Source organism: Aricia agestis, chromosome 17 (assembly GCF_905147365.1).
Source record: "Aricia agestis chromosome 17, ilAriAges1.1, whole genome shotgun sequence".
NCBI lineage: Eukaryota > Metazoa > Arthropoda > Insecta > Lepidoptera > Lycaenidae > Aricia > Aricia agestis.
In genome coordinates this window covers 3,783,664-3,804,589 of record NC_056422.1, presented here as the reverse complement: position 1 = coordinate 3,804,589, position 20,926 = coordinate 3,783,664, and the positions used below count along the sequence as shown (strand labels likewise).

Genomic DNA, 20,926 nt, shown 5'->3' with positions numbered 1-20,926 from the left:
ACGATGCTATTTGTGTTTTGTGTTTGATTTTATTTATTCGCCTCGCCTGCATACAGTGATAGTATTTCTGGCGTACAAACTTCGATCCCCTATTTCCTCCCCACCCTTTAAGGGATAACTTTTGAAAATGATTATAGCTATTTTATAGTATTTCTTACCATAAAAGGAACACGAGTGCATTCAAGTTTCAGCTCTTATGACTTTTTTCTTTATTTATTTATTTTATTTTCTTAGGAAAACTTACAGTATTTTAAGACAACAGTGAGGTAAAAAGTACACAGCGATATAGCAATTAAAAGTTTCCACTAGTGTATAATAAGTTACACTTAAATCTAACACACAATGCATCAAATCATGATAAACACAACATAATGATATGACTTACAATAAGCTACATAAATTTAAAACTGTTACCTAAAAAACCACAAGAAAAGGATATTATGCGAATTCTAAGCAAGCACTTACTTGACGTTTAATAATAGTTATTAATTATTATACTCACGGTAAAAAGAACTATTTAATATGCAGTACGAGTAGATTACGATAAAAAGGAAAAGAAAATTAGAGAATTACATAATGTAAATAAAGAGTTTACTAAATAGAATTAAAATAGGTATCAGTTAAAAATTTTCTAATTTTAAAAAGTTATTTTATATTTTTTAAAAGTGTTACAGCCCCGCATACTACAGACTATTAGTCGGCCGATAGTTTGACGAAGTTGGGGTTTCAGTACATTATTATCGGCCAATACAAATCGTTTAGTGCGCACCTAGGCTTCATATTTGTACTTATTAAGCTTTCGATCAAACTATCGGCCGACTAAGGCCGGTACAAATAGTCAATACTCAAGATGCATCTCGGTCTCAAGACACGGTTCAGGCCCTGTGATTGGTTGGCTGTCAAGATTTGGACCAATCACAGAGCCAAACCGCATTTTGAGAGCGGGTCGCATCTTAAGTACTGACGAAGCTATTTATACCGGCCTAAAAGTCTGCAGTCTGCGGGGGCTCTTAAGGTGATGGTTATAATTAAGTTTCATCTTTTCTTCCCTCGCCTCTTTGCCTGACGATATAATAATAATAATAAATATTGCCTTAAACATTTTACTTAAATTATTTTATTCCTTTCTAACATTACGTTTATTCGTTGTTATAGCCAAGTGATCCAGAATTCTCGTCACAAATAATGGTGTACAAAGACATCGGTGAAGAGATGTTACAACATGCTTTCGACGGTAAATATATTGTTCACTTATAACTGTCACACTACACGATGTCACACTCATTATAGTCGCATATATGAATATATTTTTTCAATTATATATTTGTTTTGATAATCCGTTGTGTAAGAGCAAGCCTGCGTTGGTCTGTTGACTGTTCGACACTTTTGACTTTTCATTCAAGGTTTTACGTTGATGCGTTGTACTTATTGCGTCGTTGCAATGCATCTACGTGGCGTACAATGCGTTTCCGTTTCGACGACAACACGAACCGGAAAAACGTGACTTCCCTTTTAGACAATACAGTAAAGTAAAACAGTTTTCATACATCGTCTGTCTTTGTACCATGTTCCAATGTGCTCTTCACAATGGTCAATTCTGGCCCATTGCACGCCATCGCTATTGTGTAGACGGGGTAGTGGTGTATGATGGCGGACGATGGTCATGTTAGTATCGTGTGTCTACACAATGGCGATGGCCTTCAAAGAGGCACTTCAATGTTTTTACCACTTGTAGAGATGTTAACATCGTTTATATTCTAGGCTACAACATATGCATATTCGCGTACGGACAAACTGGCGCGGGCAAGTCCTACACGATGATGGGCCGCGGCGAGGACGGCCAGGAGGGCATCATCCCGCAGATCTGCAAGGACCTCTTCCGCCGCATCCGGCAGACCACGTCAGATGACCTCACTTACTCGGTACGTTGTGTATGGTAGTCAGAGATCTGGTAGAGAAATTCGAAGGGTTGTATGACGAGAGAGTGGAGACGTAGCCTAGAACTACGTTAAAATGTTGTGTGTTAATAATATGATGCATTGGGCTGCGTTTCGCTCAAACTCAAAGTTCTTTATTCAGAATAAATTTTTGCAAATGTTCTCTGAACGTCTACATGATGCCTACCACCGGTTCGGGAACTAACCCGGCGAGAAGAACCGGCGTAAGAAACTCGCACGGGCCCCACTTTTTTACCAAAAAGTGAGAAAAAATAATCTTTTAAAATAAGGTTTACTGGCTGGTCTGAACTATAAAACAGTCAGTTATCAAGTTTTTGAAGTATAGTAAAGTCACCAAACTCAGTATCGCTGAAGACATGCCTGTCCACGGCGTAATAAAATCGAATGATGCGACGCATCATTGACTTAGTAATCTCAACAGCAGAAATGCAAGGGATATGAAAATCTGATAGACTTTAAGTACCGTACAAAATGTAAGATTTCCAGTATAAATCTGCCTTTTTTTCTTTCCCTATAAACCTTTCTATGGCAGTCACACTAACTACCTAATCTCACAGGTGGAAGTATCCTACATGGAGATATACTGCGAGCGAGTGCGTGATCTGCTCAACCCTAAGAACAAGGGCAACCTGAGGGTCCGCGAGCACCCCGCCCTCGGCCCTTACGTGGAGGACCTCAGCAAGCTCGCCGTCATGTCCTACCAGGATATATACGACCTTATTGACGAGGGGAATAAGGCCAGGTTAGTCCAAGATAAGAATAATAGCAGCATCACAAATACTCATTGACCATTGTAAGAAGTTTGTAGAGTAAGAGCGGAGACGCGACCTACGCAGCGTTTTTAAGATTGATTCAAAATTGAACCTTATACAGGTTGTTTGGGTTAACATCGTTATCCTTAAAACCATCAAATGAGCCCGTCAAAATGAACAACTTTTTCTATGAGAACAATGCTGGGAACTCAAAAAATTCCGTCGTCATACGCATACAAATTGCCGATCCGGGCAATTTGTACGAGTATGAAGACGGAGTATTTTTTTGAGTTCAATGCTGTTTCATTTGATGGTTTTAAGGATAACGGTGTTAACCCTAACACCCAGTATAGTACGCAAAAGCCATATTTTCCGTTTGAAGTTTTTACAATGCAAAGGAATGAAAGAGGGCAGAAAGCAACTTTTCTTTAGATCATTGACTTTATATTTCTGATTTCAAAACGCACGTCACGATTAAATATACTAATGTGGGAATATGCGTTGTGGCCACAAAAGAAGATCTTCCGACCGAGCGCGGTGTCATGCTCGGTCAGGCCGAAGCCCACGTGATACATTTCAGCTGTCGTATACTTATATACCGACGCGCCCAGAAAACTTCGATAGCGCGATGCAGGAATGTTAGACGAATTGCAGTGGGTACCGCCACATTATCAATTTTGAGGTAGTTTTTGTGCTTAATTTAGGGCTTTTTTCACCACTTACTGATTAGTGCCGGATAGGCTATCCACAACTTATATGACTAATGGAGTATCTCAGATAAGTTGTGGATAGTTGTGGATAGCCTATCCGGCACTTATCAGTAAGCGGTGAAACAGCCCCTAAGTATTTTAATGTTATTCAATGACACAGCTTTACTACTCTAAAACTTCAATATTCATAATGATTATACAGAAATGTTAAAATATGCATACGTTGACAAATTTGCATATGCATGTAGACGCGATGGCATGATATTACGCGAGGAAATTGGAATGCCGTAATTGCATTACTTGACATTGACCTTTCAGTTTTTGTCGGGTAATAGTTGTTCTATCGATCAGTTAACGACCGTGAAATACGTTTAGGTAACAGAAAAAGGTGGCTCTCCTTTTTTTTTAAATATGAAATAAGGGGACAAACGAGCAAACGGGTCACCTGATGGAAAGCAACTTCCGTCGCTCATGGACACTCGCAGCATCAGAAGAGCTGCAGGTGCGTTGCCGGCCTTTCAGAAGGAATAGGGTAATAGGGGAGGGTAGGAAAGGGAATAGGGGAGGGTAGGGAAGGGAAAAGGGTAGGGGATTGGGCCTACGGTAAACTTACTCACTCGGCGAAACACAGCGCAAGCGCTGTTTCGCGCCGGTTTTCTGTGAGCCTGTGGTATTTCTCCGGTCGAGCCGGCCCATTCGTGCCGAAGCATGGCTATCCCACGTCCAGTATTCACAGTGGTCTATGCTGGCCTACTACAAGCCATCGTCATTGTATAGACGGGGTAATGGTTTATGATGGCGAACAATTGCCAGGCCTGCGTAAATGCATGCACCAAGTGATCGAGGTCTACAGTCTCTACAGGCCATTTAGCCGAAACTTTCTCGTTTTCGCTTCGATAAAGAATCGCCGATCAAAACGTATGGAATTGACATAAGATGAGTCGAACGTTAACGTCATATTAACTAACGCTTATGTCAATTCCATACACTTTCATCGGTGATTCTATAACGAAGCGAAAACGAAAACATTTCTATCACCCCCCCGGGCTGATAGCAGAGTTTTTAGTGTGCTGCTACCGAACTTGTTTAGCCCGATTCTTCTCGGCTAAACATTTGGTTGACAATTGACATCCATACTAATATTATAAATGCGAAAGTGTGTCTGTCTGTTTGTCTGTTTAACCTCAGCACGCTCAAACCGCGGAACCGATTTTGATAAGTATGTGGATACTTAAGTCCCGGGAAAAAGGGATAGTTTTATCCCGGAAAATGCACGGTTACCACGCGACAAACGAATTTGGCGCAACGGAGTTTGCGGACGTCATCTTGTTCGAAAATAAAACTAGTGCCTACGTTTTGTCTACGTTTCGTAGCAGAGCTACGAAATTCGTAGAGGCTCTACGAAGACCTGCTACGAATCGTAAGATTCTTGTTATTATGTTTTTTTTGGGTTCCGTACCCAAAGGATAAAAACGGGACCCTATTACTAAGACTTCGTTGTCTGTCCGTATGTCCGTCTGTCTGTCTGTCTGTCTCCAGGCTGTAAGTCAAGAACGGCTATAGCTAGACTTCTGAAATTTTCGCAGATTATGTATATCTGTTGCCGCTATAACAACAAATACTAAAAATAAAATAAAGTTAATATTTAAGGGGGGCTCCCATACAAGAAACGTGTTTTTTTTTGCCTTTTTAGCTCGTAATCAATAATGGTAACAGCTAGGCACTTGAGAATTTCACAAAGAACTTAATTAAGTATATTGTTTCTTTAATAATTGATAATAAAATCAAATAAAAGTAAATATTTAAGGGGGGCTCTCAAAAAACACATTTTTCGCTCTATACCGGTACGGAACCCTTCGTGCGCGAGTCCGACTCGCACTTGGCCGATTTTTTTGTAATCATTATAAAATAAAATGTATCTTACTACTTACTATAAACAATGTTTATAGTTTGTACTGATATAAAATCTATGGCTTATCACCAATGTGCCTTAAAACTTCCATTGAAGCCTACGTGTCTTTGTACTTCTGATCGAAATGTTATACAAGATTATTTGTGTACGTAGTGTATAGCGAGCTATAAAGGGTGTAATAATACTTTAGGGTGTGTATGGGTCCCCTGTATAGAGTTCGCTATGAAAGCGAATTAGTTCCCGAACCGGTGGTAGGCATCAGGTAGACATTCTGAAAAAAATTGATTCAAATTTACTCAGAAATAAAACATTTTTTATTTTAATTAAAGTAGCAGCGCTAAAAGAGTTACTTTTTTTCACCTATATGTGAAAAAAATCATTACCCGGAATTTCCCATACAAATCTCACAATAATTTGCTTTCTGAGAGCTACTACTTTCACAGTGGACTCTATACAAGGGGATACACACCCTAAAATATTAACGCTTAGTTTTGTTACACCTTGTATAAGGGACACACCATACATCCTAAAGTAGTTTTGTTAGACCCTGTATAGAGTACTTTTACCTATTTGAGAGATTAGGCCGGCGTAAGTCAATAAATCATACACAATTATTTGCAAAATAAAGTCATACACATTTAGGGGCTCCCGCACCACGGGGCTAAGCTAGCCTGTGTATATCCATACTAATATTATAAATGTGAAAGTGTGTCTGTCTGTCTGTTACCTCTTCACGCCCAAACCGCTGAACCGATTGAGCTTAAATTTAGTATGGATATACTTTGAGTCCCGGGAAAGGACATAGGGTACTTTTTATCCCGGAAAAATGTACGGTTCCCGCGCGATAATCGAGTTTTGGCGCAACGGAGTTGCGGGCGTCATCTAGTAAGCAATATTTAAGTGTATCACTTATCCAGGACTGTAGCAGCAACCAACATGAACGAGACGTCGTCCCGCTCGCACGCGGTGTTCACCATCTTCTTCACGCAGCAGCGACACGACAAGACCACCAACTTGGTCTCAGAGAAGGTAAGATTTGACGACCTCTGTGGCTCAGTGGTGAGCGCGTTGGTAGCTCAAGCCGGGGGTCGCGGGTTCAAATCCCGCCGACGGAACAAAAAGTTTTCAATGTTCCCGGGTCTGGATGTATATTAAATATGTGTAACTGTATATATAAAACTCAAAGATGACTGATTGACATAGTGATCGCACAGCCAAAACCACTGGACGGATCGGGCTGAAATTTTGCATGCAGGTAGATGTTATGACGTAGGCATCCGCTAAGAAAGGATTTTGATAAATTCCAACCCCAAGGGATTAAAATAGAGGATGAAAGTTTGTATATAATAATACTTCTTAACGCGAGCGAAGCCGCGGGCAAAAGCTCGTGATATAATAAAAATCTTAAATATATGTATAGTATAAAAATATTAAATATATTTCCGTTGTCTGGTACCTGTAACATAAGTCCCTTAGGTAGGTACTTAGCACGGGGCCAGACTGACGTGGTGTGAAGAGTAAAAAAAAAATAAAAAAAAATGATATTCTGATACTTTTTTAAGGATAAGAGTGAAGCCAAACGAGCGTAATTTGTGAGTCGTGAGTCGCAGAATTTCTGCCGCGTAAATATCTTTTCATACAAATTATGAGACACAATATTACGCTCGTGCGAATCAAACAGTACTTTTCTATGAAACTGAATGCAGCGGAATTTCTGCCAGCCGAAATTCTGCTCACAACTCACAAATTACGCTCGTTTGGCTTCACCTGTAACGAGAAGGAAAAGTTTTACGGGTTTTTCTTTCCTTCGTTCTACATGGCTACGCCTCAAGACTAGAAACATAGAAATTTAAGTTATTTAAAATTTTCCATTTTCTCAATAAATTTAAAACCCTCAAAAGTCGTTATGTACCGTGTATTATGATTTTTATTGTGTTTGAGTTATATTGGAAACGGAACGGAACTAGCCCAACCTAAACTCAGCTTAAAGGAGAGGCTATGCTCCACTCAAGCTTAGACTAAATTTTGCTTTACCGCATAACAAAACATTAAGCTTTGTAGGGGGAGTCACGATCCACTCTTTCTTTACTTATCGACTTCCAAAAAGAGAGTTTTCTTTGTTGGGCAGCGCATATTATTTTAAATTGTAATTTAGTTTCTAAGTTTTGTACAAATAAAGCATTTTCTATCTATCTATCTATCTATCTATAATATTATCTCTTTCTCATAGGTATCCAAGATCTCCCTAGTGGATCTGGCCGGGTCTGAGCGGGCTGACTCCACCGGCGCCAAGGGCACGCGGCTGAAGGAGGGCGCCAACATCAACAAGTCACTCACCACGCTCGGCAAAGTCATATCCGCGCTCGCTGAGATCGTGAGTATTCTGAATTTAAATTTCGCCATTTTGAAATAGGAAAGGCGATTTTGAAATTAGAATTGCGCTGTTTCTAAACATTGTCAGCATGTGATCGCACATTTATCAACAAAATGCATTTTAGAATGCATTTTGTTCATAAATGTGCGATCACCTAAAATTGGAAATGCGCTAAGTTCGAATTGCGATATTTCGGAATTAAATTTGCAAAATCAATTTGATTTTGGAATTTTTCATCAATTTTGACTATTTGGGAGCGGTTTCTAAAGTTTTAGACAAAATTAACATTCATTGGCTTTTTAGATTGGATAACATGTTTCAAGTTACCCAATCGAAAGCACCAGTATATGTACCCCGGCCGCACTTTATAAGAATTTGTGACCAAAAAAATTCGGACCCCCGCCGGAACGCACTCTGCTCATATTATGTTTTTTTGTGGACCCCGCATACTATCAGAATTCTGACGTATCTGACGTCCGATTCGGTTGAGTGTCAGATGCCGTCGATCGGATGGCACAAATTTTTCTGATCAGAAATTCGCATTGTGCTCTCTCTAAATACATTTTGTACTAAACTCGGACTCGACGGAAGGAAATGTGGTGGTCCGGCGGGCGTCCGAATTTTTCTGATCAGAAATTCTTATAGTGTACGGCCGGCCTTATAAGCTCGCATCAAAAACCTCAGAAACCGAGAAATTTGAAATTTCAGGATACACAATTAAAAGTTTTAGTATTCAATCATTCATCATTCTATTTTATTGACTTGGGTATATTCTTCAAACTGTTTTTTTTTTATAAATCGTCACAAATCATCATAAAGTCTTCATCATAAATAAATGCTCGTTTTTGTCTACACTGGCATAATCCGCATAATATTGTCATCATTTCAGTTATTATTGAACCAAGAACTTCAGTTTTCATGTGTGATTGTTTTTGTGTGACGTCACAAGACTATATTCATATAATATGGCTAACTTGTGTATGTGTACTATGTAGAAGTGTAACTCATATTTCTTACCTGTCTATCCGCAACATTTGCTTGGATACGTCTAGTCGGTAAGTGCGTGTTTGAGTGATTGATTTTTGTATAAATGATCCGACATAAACTATATTTTTTAAGCATAGAGAATGGACAAATAAATTAAAATAAAACTGGATCTTTTTAAAGAATATACCTAGTTCATTCTTTATGTTTCTACATTTGTAGCAACGTACATCATCAACACATAAAAATATTATAATTTATCAAATTCATTTGATACATGCGCCATCTTGAAATTACTTTCAGTATTATGAGGGTGTGTTCCTAAACTCTAAACAGTATACTGGCTAATGCCATCTGACAAACTGACGTCTCGACAGCCAATCAAATATCGCCAACTCGCACCGGCTGGCATACTCAAAGAGTTTCAGTCCACACCCTTTGTAACCACGAAAACCTGTATCATTTACAATACTGGGTCACAGAGGTTTACCGAACTCCAGCCATGCATTATTTATAACATGCAAAGCCTAGGTAGAATAGGTATATTTTTCCTTATTGTGCCTTTGTTTTTGGCAACACTCCAAGTGGCACTTATAATGCACATTATTTGAGTCGTTGCCAAAATAACGACAATACCGGGGAATTACTTAAGTTTTCACGAGGCAAATAATGGGACGGATTGCGGAATTATCTATTAATGATTGTTAGCAAGCACCTCGTAGATTCACTAGTTTATATAGCATATGCATATCGAACTTCTTTCAGAAAGCCAAAAAACCTACATAGATGTAGCAATAATATAATTTTCAGGGTGTTTTTTTCTAGAATTTGCCTTTGTTCATATATTTTAACCAGCAACTTTTTCTAGGCATCAAAAAGCAAGAAATCTAAGAAGGCGGACTTCATACCTTACCGTGACTCGGTTCTAACATGGCTTCTACGTGAGAATCTCGGCGGCAACTCCAAAACCGCCATGATAGCGGCCATATCACCCGCTGATATTAACTACGACGAGACGCTGAGTACATTGAGGTAAATTCTGAGATGAAAAAAAAACTACACGTCAAATTCAAATGGCAGCTGTCAGTTGATTTTGAAAAGCTAGTAATTTTAATTTCATAGCTTAAAATATTAAAAGTTTTTGCCTTCAACATATTATGTTAGCTAGAGAAATATCACCACAATATTATGAAACATCTTTATAAAAAAAAAACTTACAGACATCAGATCTTTGACAGCTGTCAGGTGTCAACTCAATCTTATTTTATCTGTGTAAAGGTACGCGGATCGCGCCAAACAGATCGTCTGCAAGGCGGTCGTCAATGAGGACGCCAACGCCAAACTCATTCGAGAACTCAAGGAGGAGATACTCAAACTGCGCGAGCTGCTCAAGGCGGAGGGCATAGACGTCGCTGAAGGTAAATAGAAAACAAATCATAGACAAGATGTCTGTTTGAATTTGGAAACAGAACTTGAAGGGAGTTTTTTTATTACCAGCCAGTATGACAAATGCGAACAAGTATGGTGTAGTTTCTACATTCAAATAAGGCTTCTAGGATAGGGCTATAGGTCTAGTGAATGAATTGTGTTTGTGAGTGTGATTGCATCGATCATTCTAGAATATGAAACGCCACAGAAAAATTTCAATATATTAAATTAATTTCTGTTTTCAAACCTGAAGGACCCGATGGTAGAGTCGTTTATGAAAAGAAAGAACCGCCTACCAGTAAGTAAATGAGGCTTGATGCGTATGTACACCCCACCTGTACGCTTTGCCTCCTGTGTTGCCGAAAAAAAAAACAAGAGATACATGGCAACACTACACTGAAAAAAAAATATATATAGCACCCATACCCAGAGCTTGTGGCGTCGTAGGTTTAATCATATTCATTTTTATCAAAAAAAGTACGTTAGTGTCTGCTTCTCTTATGTTGGTGATGGTATATATTGTAGGAAGTAATTATATATTTTGTGTACGACTATCGATGTTATAAAGCCATTATACTTTACGGCTTTATAGATATGTATTACAGATAATGAGCATTTTAAAATTAAAATACCACTTGAACAAAATAGGGACGGTAAGGAATTTCATATTTTGAATGATACAAGTAAAAGATGGAAGCTATGTTCAGCGTTTGTTTGAAAATTAAAAAAAAAATAAGTTTTTTTAATTGGCTTGTTAGAGGTTTTACTTTCTAGTAGATACAAGAGAGTATTTGTGTCTTCTGTGTGTGTTCATTTAAAAATAAAGATTTGTTTATTTATTAGAACGTGATATAAAGTGATAACAACTACAGCGTTTTAAAATGTTCATTTATCAAATAATCCACCGTTCGCGGCTATTGAGAATAATTGGAAACACCGCTTGTTCTAAATTCAAAATCAATTTAGAACACGAAATTCAAAATTTAAAATTGGAATCGGATGACGGTCGCGAACGGCCATATTTATTCATGTTTGCGAAGCTTTATAGCTTATGCATGTAAATGTTTGTCTACTTAGAATTATTCGAAATATTTAACAAATATGTCATTGTATACTACTCATAAGTGCAATGCACATTACACTGGGTATATTTTCTTCGTGGTACAAGAAGCACTTCGTCTATAGCACTGGTTATGGACAAGAAAATCTCCGGACATTATTACAACCTTATATTACAAGCGCAGCAAGCCAAATAGCGGACAGTTCTAAATCGCGCTATGAAAGTTTCTGCAGTTGTCTATTATATCAGCTATTGATTGTGTAGGAATACGTCCTACACAATCAATAGCTGATTTAGATTACCCTTTTAGTATTGTGTAAATCATTTTTGATATTTTGATAAGCCGGTCCAGAAGTAGTTCCTTGATCAATCTGTAACTTGGTTGATTGTGAATAATTTACGAAAAAGTAAAAACACCTATATGACAATAATAAAAAAGATATCCCATTTTAAAGCGCGCCATATTAATCCTGTACCGTCCGGAGTATTTTCAAGTCTCGCCACACCGTATACCCGTCCCTGTCTAACCGTACCAATGTGAACAGCAGAGGAGAACGCGTCGCCGATGCGCAAGAAGAGCGAGGGCGAGGTGCTGTCGCCGAAGCTGTCGCGAGCCGCCACCACCATCGCCGAGGAGGCGGTCGACCAGCTGCAGGCTTCGGAGAAGCTTATTGCAGGTAAAAACTTAATTTATGCATCTCCGTTGAGCCTATATTAGTATTTTGTGCGAGTATCGCACGTTTTTCGAGACAAAAACTATCCTAATGTCTTTTTCTGGAACTCAGCATCGTCGTAAAATTGGTATGGGTTAATTTTAAGGTAACAGACAGACAGATAAAAGGACAGACATACACATTTTCTCATTTATATGTATGAATGGCACAAGTGTGTATGGTGGACGACATATTGCATGAGTACCATGTAGCACAGTTTTTAATTTCGCACTCTGCGAATGAAAAAAATAAGAAATTCAAAAGTGACAGTTGACGTTTTGTTTTTTTTTCACGTAGAACTAAACGAGACTTGGGAGGAGAAGCTCAAACGCACGGAACAGATACGAGTGCAGCGCGAGGCCGTTTTTGCTGAGATGGGTCTAGCTGTGAAGGAGGGTATAACAGTCGGTGTATACTCGCCCAAGAAGACTCCACATCTTGTCAACTTGAATGAGGACCCGAATTTGTCGGAATGCCTCATTTATTATATCAAGGATGGTACGTTTTTTTTATTTGTTCTTAAACATGAGACAAAATTATTCAAACATAAACAATATTGTCCTTTAAATAGTCTTCAAGTCTTATTATGGTACAAACGAAAGTCATATCAAACACAAATAATGGTATAAAAAGCATCCCTGCTTGGTCTTTTTGTGTAGGTTATTAATTAATATTATGCCTATCTAAATCAATAATCTCAGTAATTAATACCTAAACTTGTGACTTGTAATCTAATAGTAAAGGATTCGCTCTAGTAGCGAGACATGTTATATAATGAGCTGTAATAAGACGCTTGTTACAGTCCCTTCCAAGGGTTCAATACGACCAGATCAGATAAATTATTCATAACATAAAATAAAAGCGTTTAAAAAGTTATAAAGTATAATTTTCGTTTAATAGTCCGGACGCCGACACGTAGCATCTATTAATTTGTATACATTAACCTATCACCACTTGTCTCTTTCACTAAGTACGATATTATCGCTAATCAAGCAATCTATTCGTATGTGAGTGAAAGTCACAAAGATAAGTCAATGTACTAATTTCACCTCAGTCAAAGCTAAACTTTCATTTACCCATCAGGTGTGACCCGGCTCGGTACAGCTGAGGCCAACGTGCCCCAAGACATCCAGCTATCTGGCTCACACATACTTAGCGAGCACTGCATATTCGAGAACACGGACGGCGTCATCTGCCTCATACCGCACCGCGGCGCGCTCGTGTACGTCAACGGCCGAGAGGTGAGTCTCGCTCGCACAGCGTGGCACAAAAAGAGAGGGATATATAATTGTACTCGCCCACACTCAGTGAGCACTGCATATTCGAGAACACGGACGGCGTTATCCTACTAATATTATAAAGGCGAAAGTTTGTTTGGATGTATGGATGTGTGGATGTGTGGATGTATGGATGTTTGTTACTCTTTCACGCAAAAACTACTGAACGGATTTTAATGAAACTTTACAATAATATAGCTTATACATCAGAATAACACATAGGCTACAATTTTAACCGACTTTCAAAATGGGGGAGGTGTTATGTTCGTTTCTTTATATTCAACGATTACTCCGCCGTTTGTTAACCGATTTTCAAAATTTTTCTTTTGGTATATAGGATATCATCCCAATTTGGTATTATATTCACAAAAGTGGTGATCTGATGAAGGATTCATAAGTAATCGAGGGAACTCCTCAAAACTTATAGGGAAACATGTGGTGACTTCGGTTTCGTGAGAAGTATTCTAAGCATATGCTACCAACAAGTAAGATTTTGCACCGAGATATACCTGGTATACCGTGGTTCGGAAGGTGCTGAGAGAACTCCTGATTCTTTATAGATACAAGTTTGGGAGTTTCGGCGTTGTTTTGAGAACAGAAAGCATATGCTACTATGCAAATTACATTCATCATCATCATCATCATCATCACTACCATATTATACCATTTCATAGTCTTTTAGATCGAGACTCGAGTTTGTCAAGCGATAATTAAAAAAAATCTATACCTACCTAATATTATAAACCTGAAGAGTATGTTTGCTTGAACGCGTCAATCTCAGAACTACAGGTCCGATATAAAAACTTATCTCATTGTTAGATAGATCATTTATCGAGTAAGACTATAGGCTATATTATATTATCACGCTAAGACTAATACGACCGAAGAAACTCAGGAAAATGTGGGAAAAACGGGGGCAATATTTTTTATGGGAAAATGTACGGTTACTGTAAAATTCCTAATTTACGCGGGCGAAGCCGCGCGGGACATCTAGTAGCAAATATATAATATAGCAAAGAAAAACCTAAACTTTCTTGCTAATCAAAATACCTTCTTCACCCAGGTGGAGGAGCCGATAATCCTGAAGACCGGTTCCCGGGTGATCCTGGGCAAGAACCACGTGTTCCGGTTCACGCACCCCGGCCAGCCGCGAGAGGAGCGCGTCATCAGCAACAAGGACAAGGAGCTCAATGAGACGGAGAGGGAACAGAGCAATACTGAGACTGAAGGTAAGTTTATTGGAACTTACCTGTGTCTTAAGTTCTACGCAGGAACCAGGCCGAATGCCTCTAAAAGCTGTTTATTCTCAGATATATGGACTTAGGGTCAAATTATACTAGCGCAGAGTCAAAGTGCATCGAAGCGAATTATTAAAAGTCAACATGACAAATTCAACCTTAACTCCATAGCATTAACGCTCTTTGTTACTTCTGAGAATTTAAAAAGGTGCGCGCATCCGCGCCGAATTCGCTGGAATGCGCCTGACCAACGCTGATTGGCCTCGCAGAAGTAATGTATACATTACGCTCTGGAGTTAAGGTTGAATTTTCTGTGTTCAGTTTTTGGAAATTCGCTTCGCTTCGACTCTGCGCTATTATAAATTTACCCTTAGAGTCTAATCACTCAGACTTTATTGCATCACATCACACATCTTCGAATTGAGTTGCGACAGTCATTTTGGACTCAAAACATGACTTTGGCAAAAAGGACTTGGAATCCAATTTTATGACCATGTGATTACGACTTTGTCATCTTTCAAAAATATTAGCAACAGTAATTTTTGACTCCAAAATTTTACTTTAGAATAAGCGATAAGCCTGAGTTATGTGTTCCTCTTTCACTCCTTTGAAGTTTTGTAAAACAAGTCGCTGCTAACGGTTTTTTTTGCATTATATATATTTTTGTCCTTATGTGTCTTGTATTGTAACTTGTAAGTAACAAGACATGGAAGAAAAAACACATGGAAGATATAACCACACACAACATAAACACTGTTCTGACTATATTCATTTTTCCACTTAGTCGCGAGCGACATAGAGACAGTAGACTGGGACTACGCGCAGTGCGAACTGCTGGAGAAACAGGGCATAGACCTGAAGGCCGAGATGAGGAAGCGCCTCGTCGCCCTCGAGGAGCAGTTCAAGAGAGAGAAGGAACATGCAGACCAGCAGTTTGAGGAACAGAGAAAGGTATACAGTATACGCTTTTACTTGTAACTCGCAAACATTAGACAGTATGTTTAAAATTTTTAAATAATTATTAAATTTTATAGATTTATTGATAAAAACCCTAAAACAATACAAATAACGAAAAAAAAAATTATTGATTTTTTTTATTTTACATTGAAAAAAATTGGATTTATTAACTGTAAATCACGTGATTGGAAACGCCAATCTGAAGCAGTGACGTCATCGTTCAGTGTCAAACAAAATTGACAGTTGTTAGGTTAAACACTTACTCACTTATGTTCTGTCTACGCTTGTTTTGTTTCATGAACGATGACGTTACACGTGATCACGTGACCATAATGCCGCGTTTTTGTGACATATTTTGAATTTAGTATTTAAAATAATTTATAACTCATTCTAGGGCATAATCATGAATAAAATAATAATTTACAGGTATTATTGTAAACAACTGAAGCGCTTAAAACTATTTTTAAAAAGTTGTCAACTTTGTGATGTGTTTCGCAGCGGCGCAACATCATTTTATAAAACGCCACGTTTATATTCTGTCATCGAGCGATGATGATGAAGTTAAAGGGTGACCGATGCGTCGTCACCGCCTGGTAAAATGTTGCGTTGCCTAAACGCAGCTATGTAGCGTACAATGAGTTTTTGTGTTCCGTCAATTCAACGCGTCGGGGCATAGTGGTCTCGCGCCTAAGTCAATCATTATCATCATATACTTACTTACTAATCATCATCATCACACAGAACTACGAAGCCCGCATCGATGCACTCCAGCGTCAGGTGGAGGAGCAGAGCGTCACCATGTCTATGTACAGCTCCTACACGCCGGAAGACTTCCACAATGATGAAGACATATTCGGTAAGATCTTCGGCTTGTGGTCTACACCGATAGAATAAAAAAAAATTGATTAGTACCTCAGCCTTACTAAATAAAAATATTTGGAGGATTCAAATATACGATTAACCTAGAAAACAGCCACAGCCTATAATATACTCGTACCACTGTATGTCTTGTATGTCTTATGTATGATGGCGTTTTTAACGATGCTGTTTTGATCATGTGTTCTTTTTTTGTTAAATTAAATCTTTATATTACTAACATTAAAGTCAAAACCGTGAGACGAGAACATCAAATTGACACCTAAATTATATATAAAAAAAAAAACATTTTAAGTTTTACGTCTCAAGACTTTGGCTGTAGTGTAATAAATGTGTTGGGTGGTTGTACATTGTCGGCGTTGTCTGCGTAGTGAATCCCCTGTTTGAGACAGAGTGTTGGTCGGCGCGCGAGGTGGGGCTGGCGGCGTGGGCGTTCCGCAAGTGGAAGTACCACCAGTTCACCTCGCTGAGGGATGACCTGTGGGGCAACGCTATCTTCCTCAAGGTCAGTGACTCATACACGCACACATGCACGCACGTTGATTCGTAAGTTGCGTACGCGCAGGCACGTAAATTACTCATATAAGTGGGGTAACGTTAGCTTTTTTTAAGGTCAGAGACTCACTCATAGTTTGTACCCACATATACACAAATCTGTGAGACAGCGCCATCTTTCTCAAGGTCAGAGACTTTACACGCACATGTGCACGCATATTGGTACGTAAGTTGCGTACGCGTATTATGCATGTGAGGAAATATAGGTAAGATTATAATGACTAAAGTAAAAATAACGCTGCCATATTGCAAAGTGTCGTGTGACTGATAGTTATTGTCAAGAAATTCTTGTAACACCGTACACGACCCAGGCAGTTCAGGTCTTTGTGGGACCATACATAAATCATCATACATATTATAATATAATATATTAAATTACAATACTAATTTGTATTTTGTAGTGATAACAGGCACAGGTTAAAATAAAAAAAATTGTAAAATAAAAAAAGCGTCAAAGAGAAAACCCAAAAAATATTCATCAGATCAACTCATTTAAAAAAAAATCAACACTGACATCAAATCTCACAGGAGGCGAACGCAATCTCCGTGGAGCTCCGCAAGAAGGTCCAATTCCAGTTCACCCTACTCACGGACACGCCCTACTCGCCCCTCCCACCGGAACTCGCGCCGCGCGACGACGACCACGAGTACCGCCCCGGTGCGCCCACTGTGGTCGCCGTAGAGGTTACTGATACGAAGAACGGGGCTACGCATTATTGGACGCTGGAGAAGTTGCGGTAAGTGGATGGGGGTAGAATATTTAGCTGACGCGGCAAACGTTATTTTGCCATATAAACTCGCCTTGGAGGGGGGCACTACCGTGCACCCAGATTATTTCTAGTATCAATATAAAAATAAGATAAAAACCTATCCTCAGGCCTAACGAATTTACCATTTAAGAAATTGATTCCTAGGCAGTTGATGGACCAGAGGCCGTAGCCAAAGTCCCTTTCGTTAAAAACGATGATGAAATTCGGTATCAAATTGTATGGGATTTGACATTAGTCTTCGCAAGCGAAATGTCATTTAGCGATGACTTATGTCAAACCGCATACATTTTGATAACGAATTTCGTCATCGCTTTTAACGAAAGATACTTTGTCTAAGGGGGCTGTTCTCGTCGTGGTTGGCCTATGTCAATCCAATGTTAGCTGTGATCGGTCGGATGGGCTTGACGTAACGCGACCAAATTATGTAGATCCCCCATCTGCCTGTGAATCAACTTCTCTGATAATATTATATTGATAAAAAATGTCTCTCAGGTCAAATGAAAAGTAACTTATTTTTACGTTTTATTTGGTCTGAAATGTAGGTATACTAAACTAGTTGCAATCTATGTTTAGTTTATGTATTTTAGTGAAAACTTACAACTAGCAAATAATTCACTAAAATATATAAACGCAAACATCTTAACATCTAAATAATTTAAAGAAAAATTGTAAAAGTCTAATAATAAAAAAATTATTGTATTTGCTCGAAAACTTAATTTTGCATTCCTTTAGTGGTATTTTCTAATCTAATTTACTTCGACCTAAAAGGCCGAAGGGCTATGAAATACCTTTGTAGTGAAACATAGCAGTTTTCATAGATACAACTAGACAGTGTGTGATGTGATAACATAGATCTTTTGGAATGATAAAAATAGTGTATGGATAATAGAAACTCTGATTACAATTATTTAATGTCACTTTATTTATATTTCTTTCGGTTGCCTTAATTTTATTCATCTTTTTGTTTTTTAGTAAAGTATTGTTTACATTTTTACAAATTATATTATTTGCTGTGAAAAATATGTTTTTTTTTGTTGTTTAACATTATCATTTCTTTGATATTTTAGTTTTCATTACATACTGAAAATAATTTTATCATTATTTATGATTTAAATATTGAATGTATAAATTATAAATATTACAAATAAGTATATTATAATATTTGCACGGTAAGTACATTGTTTGGTATTCATAGCTTTTATTTGTTGATTCTGCTTTATTGATTTGTCGCTTTTTATTTTTTGTTTCATCGATTGATTATTATGTATAATATTATGATAGGCATGATAGGCCAATCCAAGGAATAAGTTGTACAGTTATGCCTCATTTGTATCTTCGCCAAACTTTTAAGCTGAGGGTAAAATTTATGAAATTATGGCAGACTGGTTTTAGTGGAAATCCTTTCCACAATCATCGAATAAAACTATGAAAACGACGGTTAGGTTAGGCAATATTGGGGATGGGAACACGACGTTCCAACGGATAATATTGTCCGTAGCCATCGCCTGGAGCTCATGCGCGCGATATACAACATGAACGAGAGCGCGTACGCAGACGAGGACGCTCCGCCCGCACGCACGGACGCAGACGCGTACGCACGGCCGGACGCGCCGCTCGCGCAGTGCATATCTGCGTGCGCGAATAACACAAGACTATCGCTTGCCAATCTCCTGCCCTCGAGGTTGGTGCCTCAGAAACAAAGCAGACGGACATTGATATATTCATGTAGTATTTTTGAGGATTGAAATAGATTTGGTTCTCATTCTCAAAAGTTTTTTTATTATTATTGGCGTGTCTTGCTTTATTTGTGCCATCAAGCAGCGATGTGACAATCTCTCTGAATATATCAATGGTTAGGGATAACTTGAGATGAAGATAGGTTCCTGAATATTCTCTGTTTTGTTTCTACTAAACTATTACGTCGGCTTGGGTCACGCTTTCGTCGAGCTTTGAGCTGTACGTTCGGGTTTCACCAAAGTCCGCTTGTGTCAAAGCCGCTGTCTTGTCCGCTTGAAAAAAAAAGATTCAATGACATCTGTCAAAATTCGAAAATCGAATGCTTGTGTATACGATCGATGGAAAGTAGGTACGGTATCTCATATTAAAATGCTGCTTATTAGGCGTATTATTGTTATAAGGCAACACCACAGATTATATTGGTTATTTAAGCAAAAAAGCTAAATGAAAATTATCTGTATAGGGCTACTGTTTTAAATGTATGTGTTCTGTTCCTGAGAGATTTTTGATTGCCTCTAAGTTCTAAGCTTCAGCGGTGCATGCCAATTTTATGTTTGTATAACCTTAGTTATATGAGTAGTTATTATTTTAAATATTTACTATGTAGTCAGTAAATGCTCCTTATAATTATTCATAAACAGATTGCACGCATTTTATAGATCAACCAAACCATAAGGCTAGTCACGAAATTTCATCTAAATTGGATATGAAATAGAAAATTAAATTCTCACTAGTCTTGTGGTTTGGACCATAATGTAGATGAATGTACAAAAATGTATCTTAGACATATTATGCAAAAAGGTCCTTAAACTTTCATCAAAGAGTTAGATCCTTTATCTTTTAAGCACGTCATTAACGCAAGGGTGCACCTGACAGGATTGTCTGTTGTGTGCAGTTAGTGTGTTATGTGCCTGTCAGGCAAAGTTGAGGAAAAACCTGCATAGTTCTGTAACATATACGCTCCGGTTTGTTCAACTGTTCAGGCAAACCTGTCAGGTACATCCTTGCGTGTGTGGCCTGCTTTAATAAAAAAATGTTTTAACACCTACCAGCTACCTACATAAAAACAAAAACCTATCGTACACACATAGTCATAACTCATAAAGTCGTTTATCCAACAGACAACGTCTCGAGCTGATGCGCGAGATGTATCACAACGAGGCGGAGCTGTCGCCGACGTCGCCAGAGCACAACATCGAGTCGGTGACCGGCGGCGATCCATTCTACGACCGGTTCCCCTGGTTCCGTCTGGTTGGACGGTAAGATGACGAACATCATGGACACGTCGTTTTCACAAAAGGCCTGGCCCTTTAGCCAAGACGTTTTCTTTGCGCATCTTTATAGAATCGCCGATCGGAATATATGGAATTGACAACATGAGTCAAGAGAATGTTGACTCGAAATCGTGCTGGCTTGGGGCTCAGAAGCTCTACCATGAGTTTATAGTATTTATTGATACTCGATACCGACTACGTAAATAGTACAGTAGTAGTAGTAACTACGTAAGTAACAGCTAGAGGCACTACTTACGATAGTCGGTATCGAGTATCGAAAAATACTAAGTATAGCTTTAAACTCATGGTAGAGCTACTGATTACACCTATCGAGTAGAGTGGCGAGACAGA

At 38.6% G+C, this 20,926-nt stretch overlaps 1 protein-coding gene across 17 annotated transcripts in view; it reads left to right on the top strand.

Annotated features, from left to right (window-relative positions):
• LOC121735619 (kinesin-like protein unc-104) overlaps positions 1-20,926 on the top strand; it is a 103,983-nt gene that overhangs the window by 70,232 nt on the left and 12,825 nt on the right. For 5 of the 17 annotated variants that reach the window (XM_042126501.1, XM_042126510.1, XM_042126500.1 and 2 more), the window contains 19 exons: positions 1,156-1,234; positions 1,762-1,922; positions 2,516-2,700; positions 6,250-6,361; positions 7,563-7,706; positions 8,759-8,761; positions 9,559-9,722; positions 9,969-10,108; positions 10,372-10,416; positions 11,724-11,855; positions 12,189-12,389; positions 12,975-13,132; positions 14,232-14,397; positions 15,191-15,357; positions 16,105-16,219; positions 16,611-16,744; positions 17,323-17,531; positions 19,063-19,245; positions 20,423-20,560. In XM_042126501.1, coding sequence (XP_041982435.1) covers positions 1,156-1,234; positions 1,762-1,922; positions 2,516-2,700; positions 6,250-6,361; positions 7,563-7,706; positions 8,759-8,761; positions 9,559-9,722; positions 9,969-10,108; positions 10,372-10,416; positions 11,724-11,855; positions 12,189-12,389; positions 12,975-13,132; positions 14,232-14,397; positions 15,191-15,357; positions 16,105-16,219; positions 16,611-16,744; positions 17,323-17,531; positions 19,063-19,245; positions 20,423-20,560 — 2,636 coding nt within the window. The remainder of the gene's footprint in view (positions 1-1,155; positions 1,235-1,761; positions 1,923-2,515; positions 2,701-6,249; positions 6,362-7,562; positions 7,707-8,758; positions 8,762-9,558; positions 9,723-9,968; positions 10,109-10,371; positions 10,417-11,723; positions 11,856-12,188; positions 12,390-12,974; positions 13,133-14,231; positions 14,398-15,190; positions 15,358-16,104; positions 16,220-16,610; positions 16,745-17,322; positions 17,532-19,062; positions 19,246-20,422; positions 20,561-20,926) is intronic. The other 12 variants (XM_042126514.1, XM_042126512.1, XM_042126503.1 and 9 more) reach the window with 11 other exon arrangements.